This window comes from Bacillus rossius, chromosome 1 (genome assembly GCF_032445375.1).
Source record: "Bacillus rossius redtenbacheri isolate Brsri chromosome 1, Brsri_v3, whole genome shotgun sequence".
In the NCBI taxonomy this organism is placed as follows: Eukaryota; Metazoa; Arthropoda; class Insecta; order Phasmatodea; family Bacillidae; genus Bacillus; species Bacillus rossius.
In genome coordinates, this window is record NC_086330.1 from 198,514,485 (window position 1) to 198,535,642 (window position 21,158).

General features: G+C 36.2%; 1 protein-coding gene across 7 annotated transcripts in view; it reads right to left on the reverse strand.

The window, feature by feature from the left end:
• LOC134527226 (ecotropic viral integration site 5 ortholog) overlaps positions 1-21,158 on the reverse strand; it is a 950,124-nt gene that overhangs the window by 178,971 nt on the left and 749,995 nt on the right. For 5 of the 7 annotated variants that reach the window (XM_063359712.1, XM_063359717.1, XM_063359718.1 and 2 more), the window contains exons 8-10: positions 7,874-7,999; positions 4,956-5,074; positions 1,492-1,621 (exon numbers count right to left, since the gene is read on the reverse strand). In XM_063359712.1, coding sequence (XP_063215782.1) covers positions 1,492-1,621; positions 4,956-5,074; positions 7,874-7,999 — 375 coding nt within the window. The remainder of the gene's footprint in view (positions 1-1,491; positions 1,622-4,955; positions 5,075-7,873; positions 8,000-21,158) is intronic. The other 2 variants (XM_063359715.1, XM_063359713.1) reach the window with 1 other exon arrangement.

The window sequence follows — 21,158 nt, forward strand, 5'->3', positions numbered from 1 at the left end:
TAATTTAATTGTATTATAAGTAAAATATATAGACTACAGTATGTCCCAAAGCCTACTGAGTATGAAATAACCAAATCATTAAATTGAGCTATGTATTTAAATATATTATAACAATTAGATTTTAAAAAATTAATCTTATAAAATTTCTCTTAAAGTTATATTTGCATTTTTCATTTACTGTAACTAAAAAAAAAAAATATACATATTGTTCATGCCAGGATTTGAGCCACATTCGCATTGTTTTCTCCATCAACTGACTTGAAATCCAGCTCCCTAACCATTACACTACGAAACCTCTAACGAGTTAATGAGGAAAATTATGGTATATCAATAGTGTAATGCCACTTTTTCTTAAATTATTTTTAATGTATTTTGGGTGTCACAAAAGTAGAATTAAATTTTCTGATTGTGATATGTACCATCAACCATCATTAAACGCATCGTTTTACACATCCATTGTACTCGTTCTGTGATCGATACGTAAATAAACGTGACTGTTTAGCACTTGAAAATGTAACCACTGGTCACAAACAAACACTAAACTCATTTAAAATACATATAAAATTGCTTCAGCACTTCATACAGTATTTATTTAAGTTTAAAAATACGAGGTTCACGAGAATCCGCCATTTCATACATTGCGATCAGAACAAGCAATTGCTTGAGACATGCCTGCAGTGGTCTTGGCAAAGACGATCTTATTCGTGTTCTTAAGCACTGTCTCAGCGACTATGAAACATGCTTCTACGATGGTGTTCTCAAGCAACGACTATGAGACAGGAGAATGCCCTCTCATAAATAAGAAATATGTGACTATCATAAGATGGTCTTCATCAAGATTGTCTTGTTTGCGATCACTTGAGATCATCTCAAGCAACCTCTATGACATACAAATGTTAAATAAGAATGCATATAAGAATTTCTTGACGAAGGAATTGCTCAAGACGTGAATATAAATACCACCCTAAGAGCCAATTGATGAGCCAGTCGGTTCATTATTTCTCCTGATTATCTCTCTACGTTTGCAGAACACTATGCCACTGAGCCCAAGGTCTCGGATGCTTCTCTGTTGTATCCTTTACGAGGCTTACCTAGCCAAATATGGTAGATACAGATATGGCAGAATACACTTCCTTAATTTTATCTTGTCAATAAAACGTTGAACATGAGGTCACTTATTTTGCTCCCATTCACTTATCACTTTAAGTCCATACAGAAACCATAAGCAAATAAAACTTAAACTGTGACCTTGGCGGAGGTAACAGAGTTGGCAACCCTGCGTGAGCATGGCAGATTGCGGTGCTGTGAATAAAAGGTTCCTTACAAAACAAATCTGAATACTAAGAAACACTCAAATGCTGCACAATGTAAAAGCGAGTCCTCCATGTTACAAAATGCAGTGTTTATAAATTTGCTCCACTGTGAAAGCAGAGTTGGAGTGAATACAAGCATGTAAACGAAAGGACTGTAGGAAAGGCGACCGAGAGCTACCTTGAGCATGCCCTCCATGTCCAGGCACAGCAGCTCGTCCTTGCCCAGCATCAGAAGCGCCAGGGCGACCTTGAAGATGATCTCCATCCCCTCCGACAGGAACACGTCCATTATCCTGAAACAAAATGCTCTTCTGCACGGTAACGCCCACAGTCCACAATACATATGCCTGCAACAACAGACAGCAAGGTCTGCATTAGGAACTGGAGTGCACACCTATTTTCTTTGTTTCTGTAATGTTTACGTAAGTAAATTTACACATGGCATAGCATGATGATTTCAAATGGTTATGCACTAATATTATGGAGTGCCATAAAATATTCCTTGGAATTCCTCCCGCAAGAAAAATTAGCAAAACGTATGCTAAAAATCTTATAACCAGAGCATTTTTCACATGCATTTTCCTGAGTATACGGTTTACACCATTTTACTTTTTTCTTCTTCTGAAACTAACACGTAGTCACTTAATGTTTTAGTGTTGTTGAGAACTTATCACAATAATAACTAAAATGAGTGTAATTTATTAAAATATTTGGACTAACAGGAAGTGTATGGTAATCTGACTGTATTTTATGACACAAATATTGCAGTATACAACAAAACTATATTGGAGTGTGGTATTCATAAAAAGGACAGTTACCTGGAAAATTATTTTCAGAGTTAATAAAGTAAACTCAAAATCTATTTGTATCTAAGACACTTGGCAGAACTTCACATTTCGTGAATCTGAGTTCCAGCAAATGAAGTAAATCTCATACTTTACACAAATAACAACTATACAACAGATCCTCAAACTGTATCGTGATTACTCAAGACAAAAGGTAAGGGTTGCCAACACATGGTTAAGCACGGATGTTTAGGGTCACAGGCCTTCCGAGATGCAAAAGCACTTGGGAGCTGACTCATGCTCACATACTTGGAAGGTTGAAATGGAATCTGCAACCCTTGTTACATAAGCATGACACCAGTAATCATTACCATCACAACTCTTTCAGGAGGAGATAAAATTATGTTGTGAGTAGCTAGTGCACACTGCTTTGCGACGAGTTAATTTTTAGTGTAGCGTCGAGGGATCTTTTACTGTTACCAGCAGATATCTGTCCACACAAATTCCCCCCAACTTGCTAGACTGAAGTTTATCACGACCCCATCGGCATACGCGGGGACCTAAAAACAATTGATATTTGTTCTTGAGTAACAACAGCAAACATTACAGAACATAACGGGACACAAACACATTTATTAGTGACAACAAATAACAGTGTTTTTTTTGGTGTGTTAAGTCAGTTATATAATTTTTCGTTAATTGTATGTGCAAAAAAATGTAACAGTACGCATCCCTCAACAATTTCATAAAATAAAACATCTGAACTTTGGGAAAGTATGTACAGTGTTTGGATACAATAAAATTAAATTTAATAATTAGTGTTATTAGCAATACAACATATGCATAAAATTATTTGAAAATAAACAATATTAAAAAATTAAAAAGTTCTTGTCAAAACTATGAAGCTCAATGCAACCTTTTGTTTTGTGTCTGCAAATAAAATTGTTCTCATTATGCCAAATGCAAGAAGAAAAAATAAGTATTGTGGAAATAAAATTATATGCAGTTATAATAAACATATCTTAGAAAGGGGAAAATGAGTACAACTTAAAATAAATTTTCTATAGGTTACAGAAAAAAAATGGATACGAAATTCACACAAAACTAGTATACGTTCCAAATTTATCTGTTAACATCCTTACTCATAATAACTGCATTCTATTAACATGCATTCTGGTTAGGTTATTTAAACAAATATGGCAGGGAGTCACTGTTGCAGTGAAATCCATTAATGCAGTTTAAATTTTAATTCTTAAACAATATTGACATATTTTTTTTCAATACAAAATTTTTTTGCATGTCTTATTAAACATTTTACTCACTATACCATGCTTTTCCACGGGCTTTTGTGGGGCAATGTTGGCTGTTCTCTGCTGACATTAATAATATTGCACATGACTCTTTCACTAACGCTGATATATTTGGCAGCTCTTGCTGTTGCCTCTTTAAGCGGCTCGAGAAGACAACCTCTTTTAGCCTCTTAATCACAACATTGAATCACTGACTTTTTTACCACACATTTACCACTGTGATAATTTTCCCATACTTCTGTTACCATCCTTTATACTCCATAGCATTCCACACAACTGAACTCGCAGGTGTTTGTAGAACAGCTGATAGCATAGTCTGACCTGCACACGCATCTCTTCCCCCTCGCATTGCTTACCTTGCTTCCCACCACTCAGACATGCACCAGTAGGACGTTAACCCTACCCACCCCTCCATCTTAAAGTATGTCTGATTTTTTTTTGTCTTGTCTAAGAGGTCATTAGAGATGAAATCAATGCTACATAAGGAACCATCTCAGCATTTGGCTCGAGTGATCTCAGGAAACCATGGAAAATCAAAATCAGGATGGATGAAATGGAATTCATGCCCGGGTCCTCCAGAATGCAAAAACTTTTTACAGTCGTACCAACTACCTCAGTAACATCTCACTGATCTCTTAGTTTTCTTGCTTAAATTTCAACAAATGGTTTTCTGTTGTACCTAAAATGAATTATGATAGCTAATAAAAAGATTAAATTGTCTTATTTCATTTTTAAATAGTAAAATAATTTGGTGTGATTGGTTTTTTTCCATACTTCTTATTTATGAAGATGGTACAATACTAAAAATATAATTCACAAAAACAGCGTGTTTTTGAGTGTGATATAATACTGGTTGCATGAATGTCTAAGGCAAAGTTACTCAGAAAGAATAATAAATCAGCAAGCATCTGTGTATTTCCTATAAGTACATATGAATATCTATAATGTAAAAATAAGGTAATATGAAAAACGATACCATCTGAGAACATAATTAATAATCACTATACACAGAAAAAAAGGCATCAAGGAGGAGGTGGGAAAAGCATATAGTTAAAGGAGTGCGGGAAAGAGGAGAAGAATAAAAAAGAGTGAATGAAGGAGGAGAAATGGTGGAGTGACAAAGAAAGATGGTGTTTTACTTTGCTGACCTGGCTGCTGGCTGGAACCAAATGATGCAGATGATGCAGCAGATGATGATGCTGCAGATGATACTGCAGATGATGAGGCAGATAATGCAGATGATGATGCAGATAATGACTTGGATGCATATATATTGTAACAAATTACATACTAAAGGAAGAGAATTAATTAATTTAAAAAAATTTATTAATAAAATTTCATTAACTTAAGGAAAGTTTTCTTTACTGTTTTATATCATGACTTAATTACATTTTGGTGTTGGATGGTTTATTAACTTGCGCTGTGTTATGTAATGTACTGATGTGCTCATTATATCGATTTCATCACAATCCACCATGTAATCTAGTTCCTAATAATAGCGTGCGGAACTGCACCGCAGGCGAGGATGAAGGAGGGAGGGATGGTACCTGCAGGCAATGGGCAGCGGCAGGGCTGTAGTGAAGAGCGTCAGGAACCAGCTGCTCGCGTACATGCTTGTGTGAAAACTCTGTGACTGGAAGTGCAGGTGGAGGTCTGGTATCAGGTCCTGCACAGCGCAAACACACATCACGTTCCGTGTTGGCAAGGCCACAATACCATGCACTCACACTCCATGACCGGCTGTTCACACATTTTAAGAGCACAGTCATATAAAATTATTTTATATGATTTAGTGTGTAACAAAAACTTTTTACAGACTGAGTAAAATTAGTATGCATGTAGCCTAAAAATAGCCACAAATACATAACATCAATGACAAATGGTTCAATATCAAATCCATACAAACTTTTAAATAAGCAAATGCATAAAAAATATAACTGGAGCACTGTAAAATTACAAAAATTCATTTCTCATTTGGATAACTTTTTAAATTCACTAATGAGCATTTAAACATAAAATTAGAAACACAAACAAACAGTTATGTTTTCTTTCTTTACTTGAAACCAAGAAGTACACATCCTTTTGCTTATAAAGAACTAGAGAGTGCGCTTCTCTCATTCAGCATGTCACACCCCAGACCACCCGGCTAGCAAAACATATTCAGCCTGGAGTGGACATAACGTGGACATACACTCGCAGAAATGAATTAGACAAGAATAGCATACGTAAGTCCAGAATAAATGTAACTGTCAATAATTGGATGCTTGAATAACGTCTCTCGGACACAAATTGATGTTTTTGATGTTTTTAATACTTTACAAAAACTCTCCAGTTATCATGGCCAACATTTTTCTACAACGAGAACTAGTACATGTTGAATCTACAAACAAGTCGCACATAACCTCATCACTGATTTCAAAACAACCAAGTTTACTGTCCGCAGGTACCGAAGGATGAATAAAAAGAGAGGTTGTAGTTATTTCCTGTGATTGCACACAAACTCACGGTACAAGACAAAGAACTCAATCCTCGGAACCAAGACCAATTTCACTCAATCCTTGTGGGATGAATACCCGCAACTGTGGTCAAAAAATTCTAGTTGAAAGTATGACTCACATTAATATATAATTTGCGAGCCAACACCCGACACACGATCTTCTAGTTAACTAAAAAGAAGTGTTCGGCAACATTTTCAGCATCAATATTGGACTACAGTAGAACCCCGATTATCCGCGACTCGATCATCCGATTCGCGGATTAACCGCGATTTATGTCCATCAAGTCCAATTTTTTTAGTTACATATAACCAATGATTCAAAATGTATGTAAATGTTAAAATACTTTGCAAAATGTATGTTGATCAAAGTACTTTGACTCAGTTATGTTTATATACACAAAGTTTTTAAAAAAATACTAGTACATACATACGTATGTACATAATAATTTTGTGTTCCGTGTTACGTGAATAGATTATACACTGGTGCGCGATTCCACGTCCGCATGACCGGACTGTACACTCCCGCGCGCAGTACGGCGCCGTGCCACAGAGATTACCCGGCGCATGGAGACAGTCCATTCCATTAGTGTACGTTGTTGAAGCGTGAAGGTGGTGATAATTTTATGTATTGTAACAGTGATCTGCATTCCTACGGATTATACCGTTGTGTTGTGCGGAAGTGTTGAGCGCAACATTTCATCATGTCATCAAATGAACAGAAAAGAAAGCGAGTGGTACTGTCCATCGACAGCAAAACAAAAATTATAGAAAGATTTCAGAGTGGAGAAACGATTGCAAACTTGCGACTGAGTTTAATGTCGGTAACACAACAGTGCGCGACATCATAAAACATCGCGAAAAAATCCTTCAGTTTGCTTCACAGGCTGACACTTCAAGTGGATTAAATAAACGCAAGACGATGAAAGAATCCACATTTAGCAGCTTGGACACTTGTTTGTTTGAATGGTTTCAACAGAAAAGGTCGGAGGGTGTACCATTAAGTGGCGTAATTTTATCACAGCAGACGTAAATTTAAAAAAAAAAAAAACTCAGCTAAGAGTGAACGGAGAATAGATATAACGACCCCTGACGGTTCCCGAGATTAGGGTCGTTATAAGATTTCCGACCCATCTGCAACACTAAGTCATAATAGGCCGTTTTTGCACTAATTCCATGTTCAGCAAGCTAAAAATAAAAAAATCTAACATTTAAAATTCATATAAATAAAGGGGGATAAAAACACCGTGAATTATACGAGACAGACACCGTTTCAAAACCATCAAATCAAGTCTCAATGCACTGGTATGAAAAATCTTATCTCGAAAATAATTTTGAAGGCAGTCGTTCTGTAAAACAATAACCAGCCCGATGGTGTTACTGACAACAGAGCAATGAGCGAAGTGTGGCAGCGTCGCTTACGGGCGATGAAAAGAATGCGTGACCTTGGCAGCTATCAGCTGTCTTGGGCCCTCTGACTGGCGGGCGGTTAGCCACACACCTCGGTGCAACAACGACTCGCGTGCCCACGTCTCCGCACACGAAAGACTTAAAAACCACTGCTGCCCAGCACTAAGCAGTCCGCTTCTATGTCAACAACGCACACGCACACAAAGCATGTGTATATATGTAATATCCGAATGTCCACAGATGGTTGTCTGTGGGCTAATGACCTTTGAGGCAAGCATGACTCGGCTAACCGCGATTTTCGATTATCCGACTCACTCGTCCCCTTCATTAACACGGATAATCGGGGTTCTACTGTATTTCTAAATAGTAATGCCCATAGATATTTTTTCTTGCCATAGAACAGCTTATTACAACTTGTTTTGAATATCATTGTACTATATTAATTTTTCTTTAAAAACAATCCGGCATGGCCATGGTGTGGAACGTGCTGGATTATATTGACTGGGCGCGGACGTAACAGAGACACTGCCATAGGCTTGAGACTCAGCGCAAGGCACGCACCTGAACCAGGTTCTCCAGCTGGAACATGCAGAGACCCAGCTCGGCCATGGTGGGCTTGAACATGTCCCGCATGCGGTAGTCCTGCATCAGCTTCACCAGCACCGCAAACGCCTCCTCCTCAGGCATCTGGGGACCACACCGGCTCCCGTCAGCCCTTTCTTTTTCCCTTCTCCCACACCCATGGTCTGAAGTTCATGCCACTCTGGTTAGCATCTGGCTAGCAAAATAAATGTAACTGTATATAGTCTAAACCTAGAAGTTAGTTACACTACTTGCAAGGAACTTGCGAGGAAATATCATCGTATAACATGCCATCATGAAGCGAATGTAAATCATGGGCGTTGCACTTCGTAACGTTGCATGTACTCAAACCTGTTTTTGTGAGTTTTTTTTTTTTTTTTTTTTTTTTTTTGCAAACTGGACATCATTCAGGCTTAATTTTGCGAAAATTAAAAATAATTTCTTTATGTTATTTTTTTCATATCTTAATGTAAATTTGTGAAGTTTATTTTTAATCGAAAGTGAAGTGCTTCAAGATATATAAGAAAAAACATTAATCTAAATATACGTACACCTATCCCTCACTTAACATGTCTTCAGATTGTGCGGATTCATTTAGCGCGATGTGAATTTTACTGCCCCAGTCTTGAATAGCACGTCTGTAAATTTCAGTTAGCACAAAATCTCGGGAGACAAAAAAAAAAGTTGAGCGCGACACCACAAAGTCTGTTTCAACTTCTGTAGACAACAGATGTGCAGTGGGATTAACTTAGCCAAACAAGGGGGGAAGAGATGCGTGCGCAGGTCTGACTACGCTATCGGCTCTTGTACAAACATCAGCTATGGCAAGTTAAATTACGGCTATGGAGTGTAACGACCAAATGCTTTTAAGTCCGCACGTATGCCACCGTGCCATAACATTATCGCCTAACCACAAACCAGGGCGTGAACTTAGTCTAGCCAGTGGCAAGGAATTCACACAAACAAAAGCCACGTCCGCCCATTCAGCTGCCGGTAACTGTACGTGCTTGATCACTCATAATGCATCGTGTTCAAGAATTTGAGACAAAACTAGAAGTATTACGGCGTACAGATTGTCATGAAGGCCATGCTTATGTTGGTTGCACTTTAATTTTAAGCAGTTAACTGCACACACTATCGTACGAAATAAGGACTCTTAACAAAAGTTTATATAAGTCTGATGCTGTTGGTTGTACTAGCGGGAATATTAGATACCGGAACAGAAATGAACAGATGATTCACATGGAAAAGGTTGTTAAATGAATGTTGCAATGAAAAAAATAAACATTTTAATTTCTGAAAAAAAAAAAAAAAAAAATGTAATTATTCGGACAGTAATATCGGTTTCACTGTCAGTAAAGGATGGCTTGGAAAGGTCACGCCCAGGCAGGCAAGTCAGCTAGCTGAGTGACGATAGAGTACATAACCATGTATCTCCCATTACGGAGTGTCGTGTTTGTTATACAAAGTGCGATTGGAGGCATATAAAGATAAATGTTGTGACATATTTATAGTTGAGTGTTATTCAACGCATTTATATTACGTAAAGTATATTTTCCTACACAATTATTTTGGAACACATTTAATAAATTAGCCTTGCTATTTATGGAAACTAATGCTTCAGAATACGCGATTTCGAATAACACGAGCATTTTTAGGAATGAATTAGTCGTGCTAAGTGAGGGATAGGTGTAAGGACAATAAACATTTTTAAAACTAATATTTAAATACTTGAAAATTTTTGAATTACTTTAGCTGATTATTGGTCATATTGGAACTAAACCTGTAATGTTTAATTTTTTGTTTACCAAGTTTGACATCTTGTGTCACTAACTATGGTGTAGCTTCTTTAGAGAAGACCTACTTTGCCCCTTCTTCTTCTTCTTTGTTGGTCAGCCATTATGTCAACATCGCAATACTTTGTAACCTATTAAAGTCACGGTCAGACGTCTGACGGCGATGGTCGCTCTATTTGTGCGCTCCCGCGTTGGCAGTTACTAACTTTTTTTCTCCAACACAAAATAGTGATAGTTTTAAGATTAACTAGTCAATAAACGAATGTCAGGAATTTCTGGGGTTTCCAATGCCCCAGTATAATGAATCTTTAACCTGTACCATCATTTATAATGAAGATATGAATAAAAACAAGAACTCTCCTCTGAAGTGTTTATTAACCGGGAAGGAATCTTCAACGGCCGTCTCTATACCTCCTACAATGGAATCGAGTAAGTTAACTGAATTATTGGATCTCATTAAAATATTATGTAGTAAAGTTGACGAACTGAGAAGTGTGAATCAAGTAATAAAAATGCTTCTAAATGATTCAAGAAACAAAATCTGTGACTTAAAAAATGAATTAGTTCAATTAAAGCAAAAGCTGAATTGTAAAAATGATTTTCAAAAGTCTTATAATCAAGTTGTAACAAAAGCAAGTGCCATCAGTAATCGTGATCAGGCGTCAAGACATGTCACGTCTTCGGTCTGCTCGCACGGCAAACGGACGGCTGACCTACTTATAACTCAGCGGGACCCTCGTGCTGACAATATCATCCTGCCCAACCGTAACAACAACCAGCAGGTCGACGACCAAGGTTTCACCTTAGTGAAAAACAGTCGCAAGTCCAACTCAAACGTGAACCAAGCTCCATTATCCTCTACAAAAGAAAAGAAAAGAACACATATGCAAGCTGGAATCAGGAATACTTTCTCTTTAAAAACTATTGTTAAGCCTTCAGTCAAAACACTTTTTGTAACTCGCTTTGACCCATCAGTTCAAGAGAAAGAAATAGTTGATTACATCACACAAGAACTTAATCTTACTCAGGTTAAAGTAGTTAAACTCTGCTCCAAGTACAACACCTATGCTTCCTTCCACGTCTCTGTATTGGCAGAAGATTTTGACAGAATTTATAAAACAGTTTTCTAGCCCAACGGATGTCTCATTAGTCCATTTTACGGAAAACTACATACGTAATGATCAAATCTCTACAAATCTGATAGCCAAACCTGTTATCCAAAAATCAACAAGTGAGAGTCAAGAATCAACCATCAGTACTGCTTGCAGCCTGAAAGAAATGTCTTCCATGAAGGTGGCAGGAGGACCACCTTAGCTCAAGTCTGTTATGACTGTGTCTGTGTCCTGTGAATGTGAAATCTTCTATCAAAATGTCAGAGGCTTACGGACAAAAGCAGTTGAATTTTTTAATAATATTTTAACTACTGATCAAGATATAATATGTCTGACTGAAACATGGTTCACCAACAACAGCATCAACTCTCATTATTTTAATGATAATTATCTCATATTCAGGTCAGATCGAGACCATACCCTAACATTAATGGAAAGAGGTGGCGGCGTCTTGATTAAAAAAAGTAATGCTTTTGCACAATTTCTATCACCCAGGTGTTGAAGCCATTTGGATAAAAATAAAAACCCAACAATCAAAGTTCTTAACCATTGGCAATATTTATATTCCCCCACAAACATCTCCTCCTCTATATGCATCTTTTTTTGATGATACTGAAGGTAAACTGATAAATACTTTTGATAATTTAATAATATTGGGCGATTTCAATGTGCCTGGTGTTGATTGGTCACACTTGCATACATTAAATATTCTTCATTCAAGTATCAAATCTAAAGCAAAGACTTTAATCAATTTTTATCAGCCTTGGGATTATCTCAGTTTAATTTCACTCAACCTTCTAATCGGCTACTGTATCTCTGCTTCACCAATATTGATCATTGTACTGTTACCAAAGCTCTGGATTCCCTCGTCAAAGAAGATCAGCTACATCCTTATATTGTGATTAACATTGAACTTAACAAAGAACAATCATTTCAAAATGTTTCTTCATGGTTTAAAAACTTTAAGGATGGTGATTATCTAGGTTTATATAATGCTTTAAAAGAACATGATTGGTCACCTATTTATAATACTTGTGATGTTAACTTTATGGTTGATGATTTGACATCTTTAATGAATAATTTATTACATTTGTATATTCCTACTATTGTGAAAACTAGGTACATCTAAATATCCCCATTGGTTCTCCTATCAACTCATAAAGTCATTAAAATTGAAAAAAAAAAAAAAAAAAAAAAAAAAAAAACACTTTCATAAATTGTATAAAAGAAATAAAATCCCTTCTACTATTCTTTATATTCTCAATCACGTTGAGATTCAAAACTACTCTTATCAAGAGATAAAAAAATTTGGCTGCAAAATATTAATAACAAAATTAAACTGAATACAAAAAAATTTTGGAATTACATACGAATCATGAGAAAGGGTTACCATCAACAACTCTCTCTCAAGACCAATGATAAAGTTATAAATAACCCTACTTCATTGCTAACTGTTTTGCTAAATACTTTTCAAGTATCTATGTTACTCCACCCTCAAATACTAATTTACCCACATCTTATACTACTAATCGTTTCATTCCTATGACTAATGTTTCTGAAAGTTTGGTTCTATGGAGTATTAAATCACTAAAATCTACTTTTTCAACAGGACCAGATGATATACCTACCTAATTTTATTATAAAAGGTTGTTCTTTAATCCTTACTCCTGTCCTTATGCACATTTTTAACAGTAGTATTGAAAAGGGTATCTACCCTTGTAAATGGAAGCTAGCTAAGGTTATACCTATACATAAAAAAGGTTAACAAGCTTAATATGTCTAATTACAGGCCAATTTCTCTGTTAAATGGTTTCGCTAAAGTTTTTGACAAAATAATATTTAAACATTTAAACTTTAACTTAAAAAATCAACTATCTAACTCTCTATATAGTTTTAGATCTGGTAAAACCACTACGACCAATTTAGTTTCGTTTCTGAACCCTATCTATTCTCATGTTATAACTCGTGGTCAAGTTGATGCTTGTTATTTTGATTTAGCAAAAGCTTTTGATACTGTAAATCACCAAATTCTTCTATATAAATGTGCTAAATTCAGCTTATGCAATAAATATATATCCTAGCTGACTAGTTATTTAAACAACAGAAAATATTTTGTAGCAATACAAAAATCTGATCTACATCCGGTTAGCTCTGGAGTACCACAGGGTGGTACACTTTCAACACTACTTTTTAATATTTATATTGATGACGTAACTCTTGATTTAAATCATTCTATTGGCACACTTATTGCAGACAATCTAAAAACATATATGAATATTACATCCATCCATGATTGTTATCTACTCCAGTCGGACATCAATTCAATTATTGAATGGTGGAACTTAAACTTTGATCATTTTAACAAAGATAAAACCACCATAATAACCTTTACTAGAAAATTATTTCCCATCAATTATGAATATAAAATAGATAACTTACCTATCTTTAAGACCCCTTTTGTGAAAGATCTTGGCATCCTACTTGATTCTACTCTTTTTTCATCTACATATTGACGATGACCGGGGCTACGCCCTCCCTGAGCCCGATGTGCCTCACGCCGTCACCACCCCTCTCCTCCCACCATCACCCTCTATTTCAAACCTCCCGCCCCGTGTGCAGATGTGTGTGCGTGTGAGCCTTGGCCCTGCAAGAGGCAGTAGCTTCAGTGCCACATTCCCGTAAAAACGTAATTAAAATAAGTAATTGTAATGCAAACCTTTTATTTTCATCTTTTTTAAATTCCTAAGTGTTTATGTTTTAAGTTGTAGTTAGTAAGGACGGTGCTGTGCCCCAGGCGGGCAACCCCGGAACTACCCGCAGTTACTTTTTTGAACTTTAACGAATAAATTAAAAATAAGTTAAGTTTGGTAATGTGGTCCATTTTTGCTTAATGTTTAAGAGGGTTTTTCATGTTAATATGTTACCAGGTATCCACCTGGTAACATAACGGGAACTTAACGCTTACCGGCGGCCATGATGCCCTGGCCTTGTCAGTCAGCTTCCGTTCGCCGCCCGGGGTAGAAGGCCTGCACGCGCCTCGTCGACTTCAATATTTTAGTTTCACTGATCTGTTAACATCCGTCGCTCCATAATTATTTCTTAAACATTTTTCTTTTCCTCGAGGTCTACCCCGGGAGGATGGCTCTTAACGTAATTATTTAAATCCAGTTGGATTATTAATACGTAACGAACTTTCGAGGCCAGGCCACGAGGTGACCTGGTCAGCCTTTAAGCCGGGGTAATATTCCTGTTGCCATGTTATTTCAGTGCATCAGTGAATAACTCTTTTCACGTAATTACTTATGTAACATTTTATTTCTTTGTGCCGCTGGACATCAACAAAGAGCTTTCCCTAGACTTCTGTGAGTTTCACTGGGCAGCTGCATGTGTAATCCTCTGAGTCCCGAGGCGTGTGGGATTAGTGCTACTGCACAAAGGGGGAGTCGAGCCTAGTCCCCACACGGGTCACGTCACGGCCCCAAGCCAGGAGTCTACGGCCGGGTCCACGTGCCCCTACACGTGGTGGCGCCCAAGTTACGCAGTTTCAGTCTATCCGAATAACCCCACCAACGACAATATAGATTCCCTTGTAACTGACTGAAGAAAAACTCTTGGACTTATAAAATTCATTACCTTTTATACATCCAATCCAGATTCTATACTATCCCTCTACACAGCTCTGATTCGATCAAAACTTGAATATGGATCAATAATCTGGAATAGTATTACTAGTACTGATAGTGAAAAACTTAATTCAATTCAAACCAAAGTATCTAAATATATTGCCCAAAAAACAACCTAGTTAATAGATATTAACTCTCTTTTAGGCTCCCTTTCTAATAAAAGAACTATTCTAGATGCAATGTTTGTTCATTAATGTTATAACTATAAACTGTTTTGTCCCCACATTTTTGAAACTACTGGGATGAAAATTCCTTCTTTCAACAGTCGCAAACTGCCATTTTTATGTACCTTGTATAAGACTCATGATATAATTTACAGATTAATTACCAATTACAATAAATATGAGGAATTCCTAAAGACAACAAATAATAGAATATTAATTAAAAGTTTTTTCTTCTGCTCAACCTTAGATTCTCAAATGTTAAATAAATAAATAAAATAATTAATTAACTATTAATAAAAATTATGTATTAATAAAGATAATTTATTTTTCATCCACATCCGGAGAATTTAACTTTTTGATTTTGACTTGTCTAAATTTGTTTACTTCATCTCTTCCTGTAGAGAATAATTGTTTCATTGTTTCATTGTTTCCTTAATCAGTTGTTTATTGTGTCTGTGTCTAATGTTTATTTGGTACTTTGCATTTTGTTTTTGTTTATATCTTTTATTGTGATTTTTTTTTTTTCATTGTTTTCATTTCTTTTTTATATCCCCGTGCACACCCTAGTAACCTCTTAATGAGGTGTTGGTGTGCATGTCACAACTGTAATAAAATAAAAAAATATAAAAAAATGCTGAATTATGTGGTGAATTTATTGCAGCTTACCACCTTTTGGGTGAGTTTTCTTTCCTGATTCCCCCGGAATCACGTTATGTATTTACTTTGGCCGATTTCTTATATTTGTTATTTTTTTGTACTTTCTTTTAGTGGTCCTTGTGTGGTGTGACATCCGGGCCATGCTTGGTTTAGTCCATTAAGTACGGGACGGGAGTGTGCCTTTCTCCTCCTGTATTGGCACCAGGATGCAGCCTACTATTTCAGGAAAGTCACTTCATTAATTCTCTTTCGGCTTCAAGCATGTATTTTACATTTTGGACTTACGGAAATCTATCATCGCGGTGGAAATTTAATCCCTTCTTTTTGATAATCAACTTAAATGACAAAATAAAAATTTATTTAGTATCATATAAAAAATTTTTAATCTTACTCTTGTTATTGTAATTGCCACTATGGTGCAGCAAGTCATGTGTTAATAATTATTTTTTAACCTTTTTTTTCCTTGCGGGGCCCCCCAAGCTTGGTTATATTTACGAACGAATATTGTCAACTAAAATACTCATTTATGATATCTGTAAGTTAAGTATGTGCATGATACTATTTAAAATAAAAATGGCTTGAACCAAAGTATATATGTATTTTTTATATAAAATAAAAATCAGTTCCTTTCATTATTTAATTAATCATTCTCTTGGTAAGATCTGTTGGTTGTAAGAGCCAAGTGATGAGCCAGTCTGCGCATGTTTTTCCTGCTTATTTGTTTCTCTACACATACAGAACAATGTTATATATTAACAAGTAGTATGTAAATGGGGCTCCGAGATCTGGCTTCTGGCTGTGGTGTGTGGTGACGACCACCTCTGACGTCACGGCGGCCATCTTGGACTCAAAAATTCCTCAAAATTCCTCAAAAATGACTCAAAAATTCCTGTTTTGAGGAAAAATTTCTCGTTTTCGAGGGAAAAATTCCCGTTGCGAGGGAAAATTTCCCGTTTTAGTCCATAAAAATACCAGAGGCTAAAAATGTCCATATAGAGGCTTAAACATCCATGTCTACAGCCTCTGATAAGCCTCTGACATCAAGATGGATTATGACGTCAACGTTGCAAATACCGTTACGGACGCCATCTTGAAAATCCGCAATTTGTATGTAAAAAATCGGGAAAATTTTTAAAAATCATTAAAAAATTAATCAATCGAATTAAATAGTAAAAATTAAATAAAATATTACTTAAAAACCACTGTTGCACTTATCGTATTGAGCCTAAGGTCCTGGAGGCTTCCCTGTTGTCCCCCACGAGGCTAACCTAGCCAACTGAGGTGAACATGGCAGAAAGTTTGGTAGCAGAGCTGGTGGTTCTGGCATTTTGTTTTGTTGTGTTGTTGCGCATGGGTAGAATTTTTCTTGCATGTGTCCCTGCCTCAGAGATGTGCATAATTTGGAAATGGCAATAGTTTTTTTTATTAATTTTGTTTTAGTATAAGTTTTGTAAGTTAATTGTTTACCATGACGTCCACTATCGTGCCTGAGTTTCTGTTAAAAGATAAACTTACGTTTAAGTGTCACTCGCGTGGCCTCCCATGTGAAAAGACCACGACTGCGGTTTTCGTATAACACTGCGCAATGTCCTTCAGAGTAATGTGCCTATTGTTAGTGACAATTTAAAAAACATTGACCCTAATGAGGATTTTAATCTTGTCTCAAGTAAAATCCTTGTGTTACAAGAATCAGTGACAAACCTTGTTGATGATGAGAATCTTGCTCTTATTTTGCCAAGTGTGAGAAATAGGTTACGACATTTGGAGCGACACGTTCAATGCCTTTTAAAGTTGTATTCTCTTGTATTGTCTGAGGTGCAGGTTGCCTCATTGAAAAATGTTTTTGTTGAAGTTAAGAAACTACTTGAACTCGTCAGTAAATCAGAATCTGATTTTTCCCTGTTACGAGACCTGACCCCTTTGTCATACATGGCACAAATCTGTGATCGGCTTGCTAGGCTAGCATTGCCCTCTTCCTCTATTCAGAATTCAATCATTGCACCTGTTCCAGGTCCTTCTCGTATGAATTGGGATCCTTCTACAGTGGTTGATTTCCCTAACCTAACTTACACCCCAGTGACACAGCCCACAAGTTCTCATTATCTTGTCACTTTCAGTAATGCATCAAGTATGCCACACCCAGTGACAACACCTAATAACTTTTCTCTGCCCAATGTTTTTGGTAAACTGACTCATCCTCTAGAAAAAAGTTGAAAGATTTCCCCACCACCGATGGTCTTCATATACCTACATTTTTGAACTTTCTCAAGCTCATCGTCAAACTGCAGCAGAGTAATAGCATACATGAAACACAGATTTTAGAGGTTATATACCCTTTCACTCTCGGCCCGTTGGCTTAAAGGACACAGTTAGCTATTGAACACATGTTTTCTTTTGACCAGAATCATGAAGAAAAACATAGTTTTTTTATTCCATCCAGGCTACTCACTCAGTTACAACTGAGGAATTTCAATCGGTTACAAAAACCGGGCGAACCTCTTGCGGCCTATGTCAACGAAGTGAAAGAGGCTGCTGCAATTTTTCGTTTAAGAGTAACCAAACAGGAGTTGATTAAAATCATTTTAGATGGACTGGCACACAATGAGCGGTCCAGATTGGTTTTATTAACTAGGCCTTGTACATTTTCTGAACTGGATAGGCTGTGCATCCACTCACAAAATGTCCAATTTGCGGACCATCACAGAAACATGTCATTCAGTTCACGTAATGAAACTCAACCTAGCCATAATACAGTATATAGTACCTCAAATTCACAAACACAGAATAAAACGTCAGGAAATCAGAATCACTTTCCTCATTGGCCTGTCTGCCATTTTTGTAAGAAACCTGGGCATGTGATCAAAGAGTGTAGGGCACTAAAACAAAAAAACGCTTAAAGCAGGGATGTAAAGTGAGCGGCTTTCCCTGCAAAACTAACAAAGCCAAGAATTCTCAATACAATGCTCACCTATTTCGTCAAGTCAAAAATGCCCATTACTTTCAAAAAAACTTTGGAATCCAAATTCTTTATAAGCAGGTCCCAGATCAGAGCGGTCGTCTTAGTCTACCTAATTTTGTGGGTTTAAATCCTGCCCCTATTCCTCGTGTTGCAGTAAGCTTCAGCACGTTCGAAGAAAAAGCTCTCATAGATTCAGGATCCACACATTCCATTATTTGTATGACTTGTTTAGTAATTTAAAAGAATAAAACCTAGTAGGTCTGTGGAGAAAGGTGATTTTAAGTATTACACTGCATCTAATGATGTTTTACCCATAGTTTATCGTGCTACTAAGTTAAAAATTGCACATTTTACTTGGACGTTTCCATGTTTAGTTTCTAAAGATGTGAGTTTGTTACAGCTCGTTATATACAAAAAATAAAAAGATGTAGCAAAGAAAACATATTTAACATATTTAACGTTAACCTTCTTGCCGCCCAGACAACCTCACAAAAGAAAAACAACCATTAGTACAGCAAAATACTTTCCAGTGCTCAACATTGACATAGAAATATTTCAACATTTGAATGTATCATTCTGATTTTACAAGACAACAACTCCAGCCTGTAATCTTAGAACATCCACCTTTACTATCAGACACAAAAACTCTATTAATGATTTAAATTTATCACATTATAATTTATGAAAAACATCATTCACAAAATTCATTAACTGTTATGTGTAAAGCTTTTAAACATATCTCAATACCATACCTTGCCATCCATATTTATTATATTTAACTTTTCTTGTTTAAATGTAATTTAAATTTACCACTTTCATAAAAGATACAAATAAATTTTATATGAGTGCGTTACATTTACATCATGTTTCTCCCTTATGTCTAACCTTACTATTCTATTAGTCTATTACTTACATTAGCAAAACATCAGCAAATATTTATAACTCCTTTCCTTTTTACATGTTATAATTATATAATTTAATCAATCCTGGCTCCTGAACTAGCCGAAAGGTAGCCCAAGGGGCGCTCAACTAAAACCCTTTTAGCTGCTAGTCAGCTCGGCTAACCTATCCATCTTTCATTAACACACACAAAAATACAAGTACTACTTTACAATGGTAGCGATAACTAAATTGTATATCTATTACAAGAAAGTTTCAAACTGTATTAAGGCGATTGGTGAACGGTAAAAAACGGTCACAGGCCCGAAAACAATGAATTTTGTATCATATGATCACTAAAGAGTCTAGATGCCTATGTGGGTGACCGTTACTATGTAGGGAGGTCAGGAGCTTAGTTCCAGCTCGTCAGTGGCGAGATGGCCTTCAGACGGGAAGGGTGTTGCTGGTGGTCGCTCTGCGGCCTGCCATCTAGCGGTAACTAACAGAACCTCGAAGTTTGTATCTCGCTCTCCCTCTAACACACAGCCGATACGGTTCTATCGTGCCCGGAGGAGGGGAAGGTTTAGCAGGTTTCTCTTTCACTCATCCTTCGCCATGGGGAGGCGGAATGGATTATTTTTTTGTCCGTAACTGTGCACATGTGGCTGAGAGCTAACCTCTGCCACTCCCGCACATCTTCTCACTCAACTCGCTCGTTCTCTCACACTATTTCAATAAATCTTTTCAAATCTTCAAGATCAATACTTTAAACCATTGCGCTTCCTACGGATTAATTATATTTCATGCACATGCCCGAATTCAGCTGCGAAAAAATAAAACGGGTAGTCAATTTTTTCTTCAAAAACCTTCCGAAACACTGTGTGTTAAAAAACATTCTGAAAGCACATTTTTCTAGATAAATGGAAATTCTAAATCACCTACGCCACAAGGAAACATTGTGCTTTAATAATATGTAAAGAAAACACCTCTTAGTTTAATAGTTATGTAAAGGTGGTGTGATATGTTTTAGATGTCGCACCATCTTATCATCTATGTAGAAGAGTTACCCGAAAAGCTAACAAGACTATTGCCATGGAAATGGAAATATGGTTAAGGAAATATTTTTCAAATGTTTGTAAACAGTAAACAACATATAAAAAATCTTATAACTGTAAAATTAAAATACAAACAACCCTATAGCAAATTTAATTTCAATATGAAAAACACTACAATAATGTTTATAAGAAACAAAATTGCAAAAGCAATACAAAAATATCGCAATTTTGTTACATTGTTAACGTATATATTATTTTTAATAAAGGCAATAAAAATGACATACTCAATATTTGGAATATAAAAAATACCTTAAGCCCTACATAATTGCTGCGATATTCACAATAAATGCTTTTCTTAAATATAGTAATTAAAAAACATCGTAAATAAATTATGAACATACATATTATGGTGAAGGAAAGTGGACACTATCACACTGAAAAATTTTAGAGGGTAGTTTTCCTCATCTTATTTCTTTCTTTGCATTTTTGGTCTTGTTCGTTAAAATATTTCATGTTCAAATACTTGATACGTAAATACGTTCTTGTCCTGACAAAACAGTATATAACTTCTTCTGGATATTTATTTTCAGTAGTTCCGCAAATAATTTTAGTCAGTGATTCAAAAATCCGCTCTTTTTTGCACAAATTGTTGCCATGAACATTATCAAAACACATTTCAGCGATCTTTATTAATTCCAAAAATTCATTAGTGGGACATTTTAAGTTACCCTTTGATTGTACATGCATCCAGCTATCGTCCTCCGAATTGAAATCCGTAGTGCCAAGGTCAGGATATTTATTTCTGAAACGGTAAGCTATATAGCCAGAAACATATTTCAGCCCTTCAAGAGAAATTTCGTCACTTGAAAGGGGCCTGGCCTCTAAATCTAAGTCTATTTATTCCATGTCAGCAAGATCTATTTCATTTAAAGGTGATTTCTCTTGAAATGTCTTTGTAA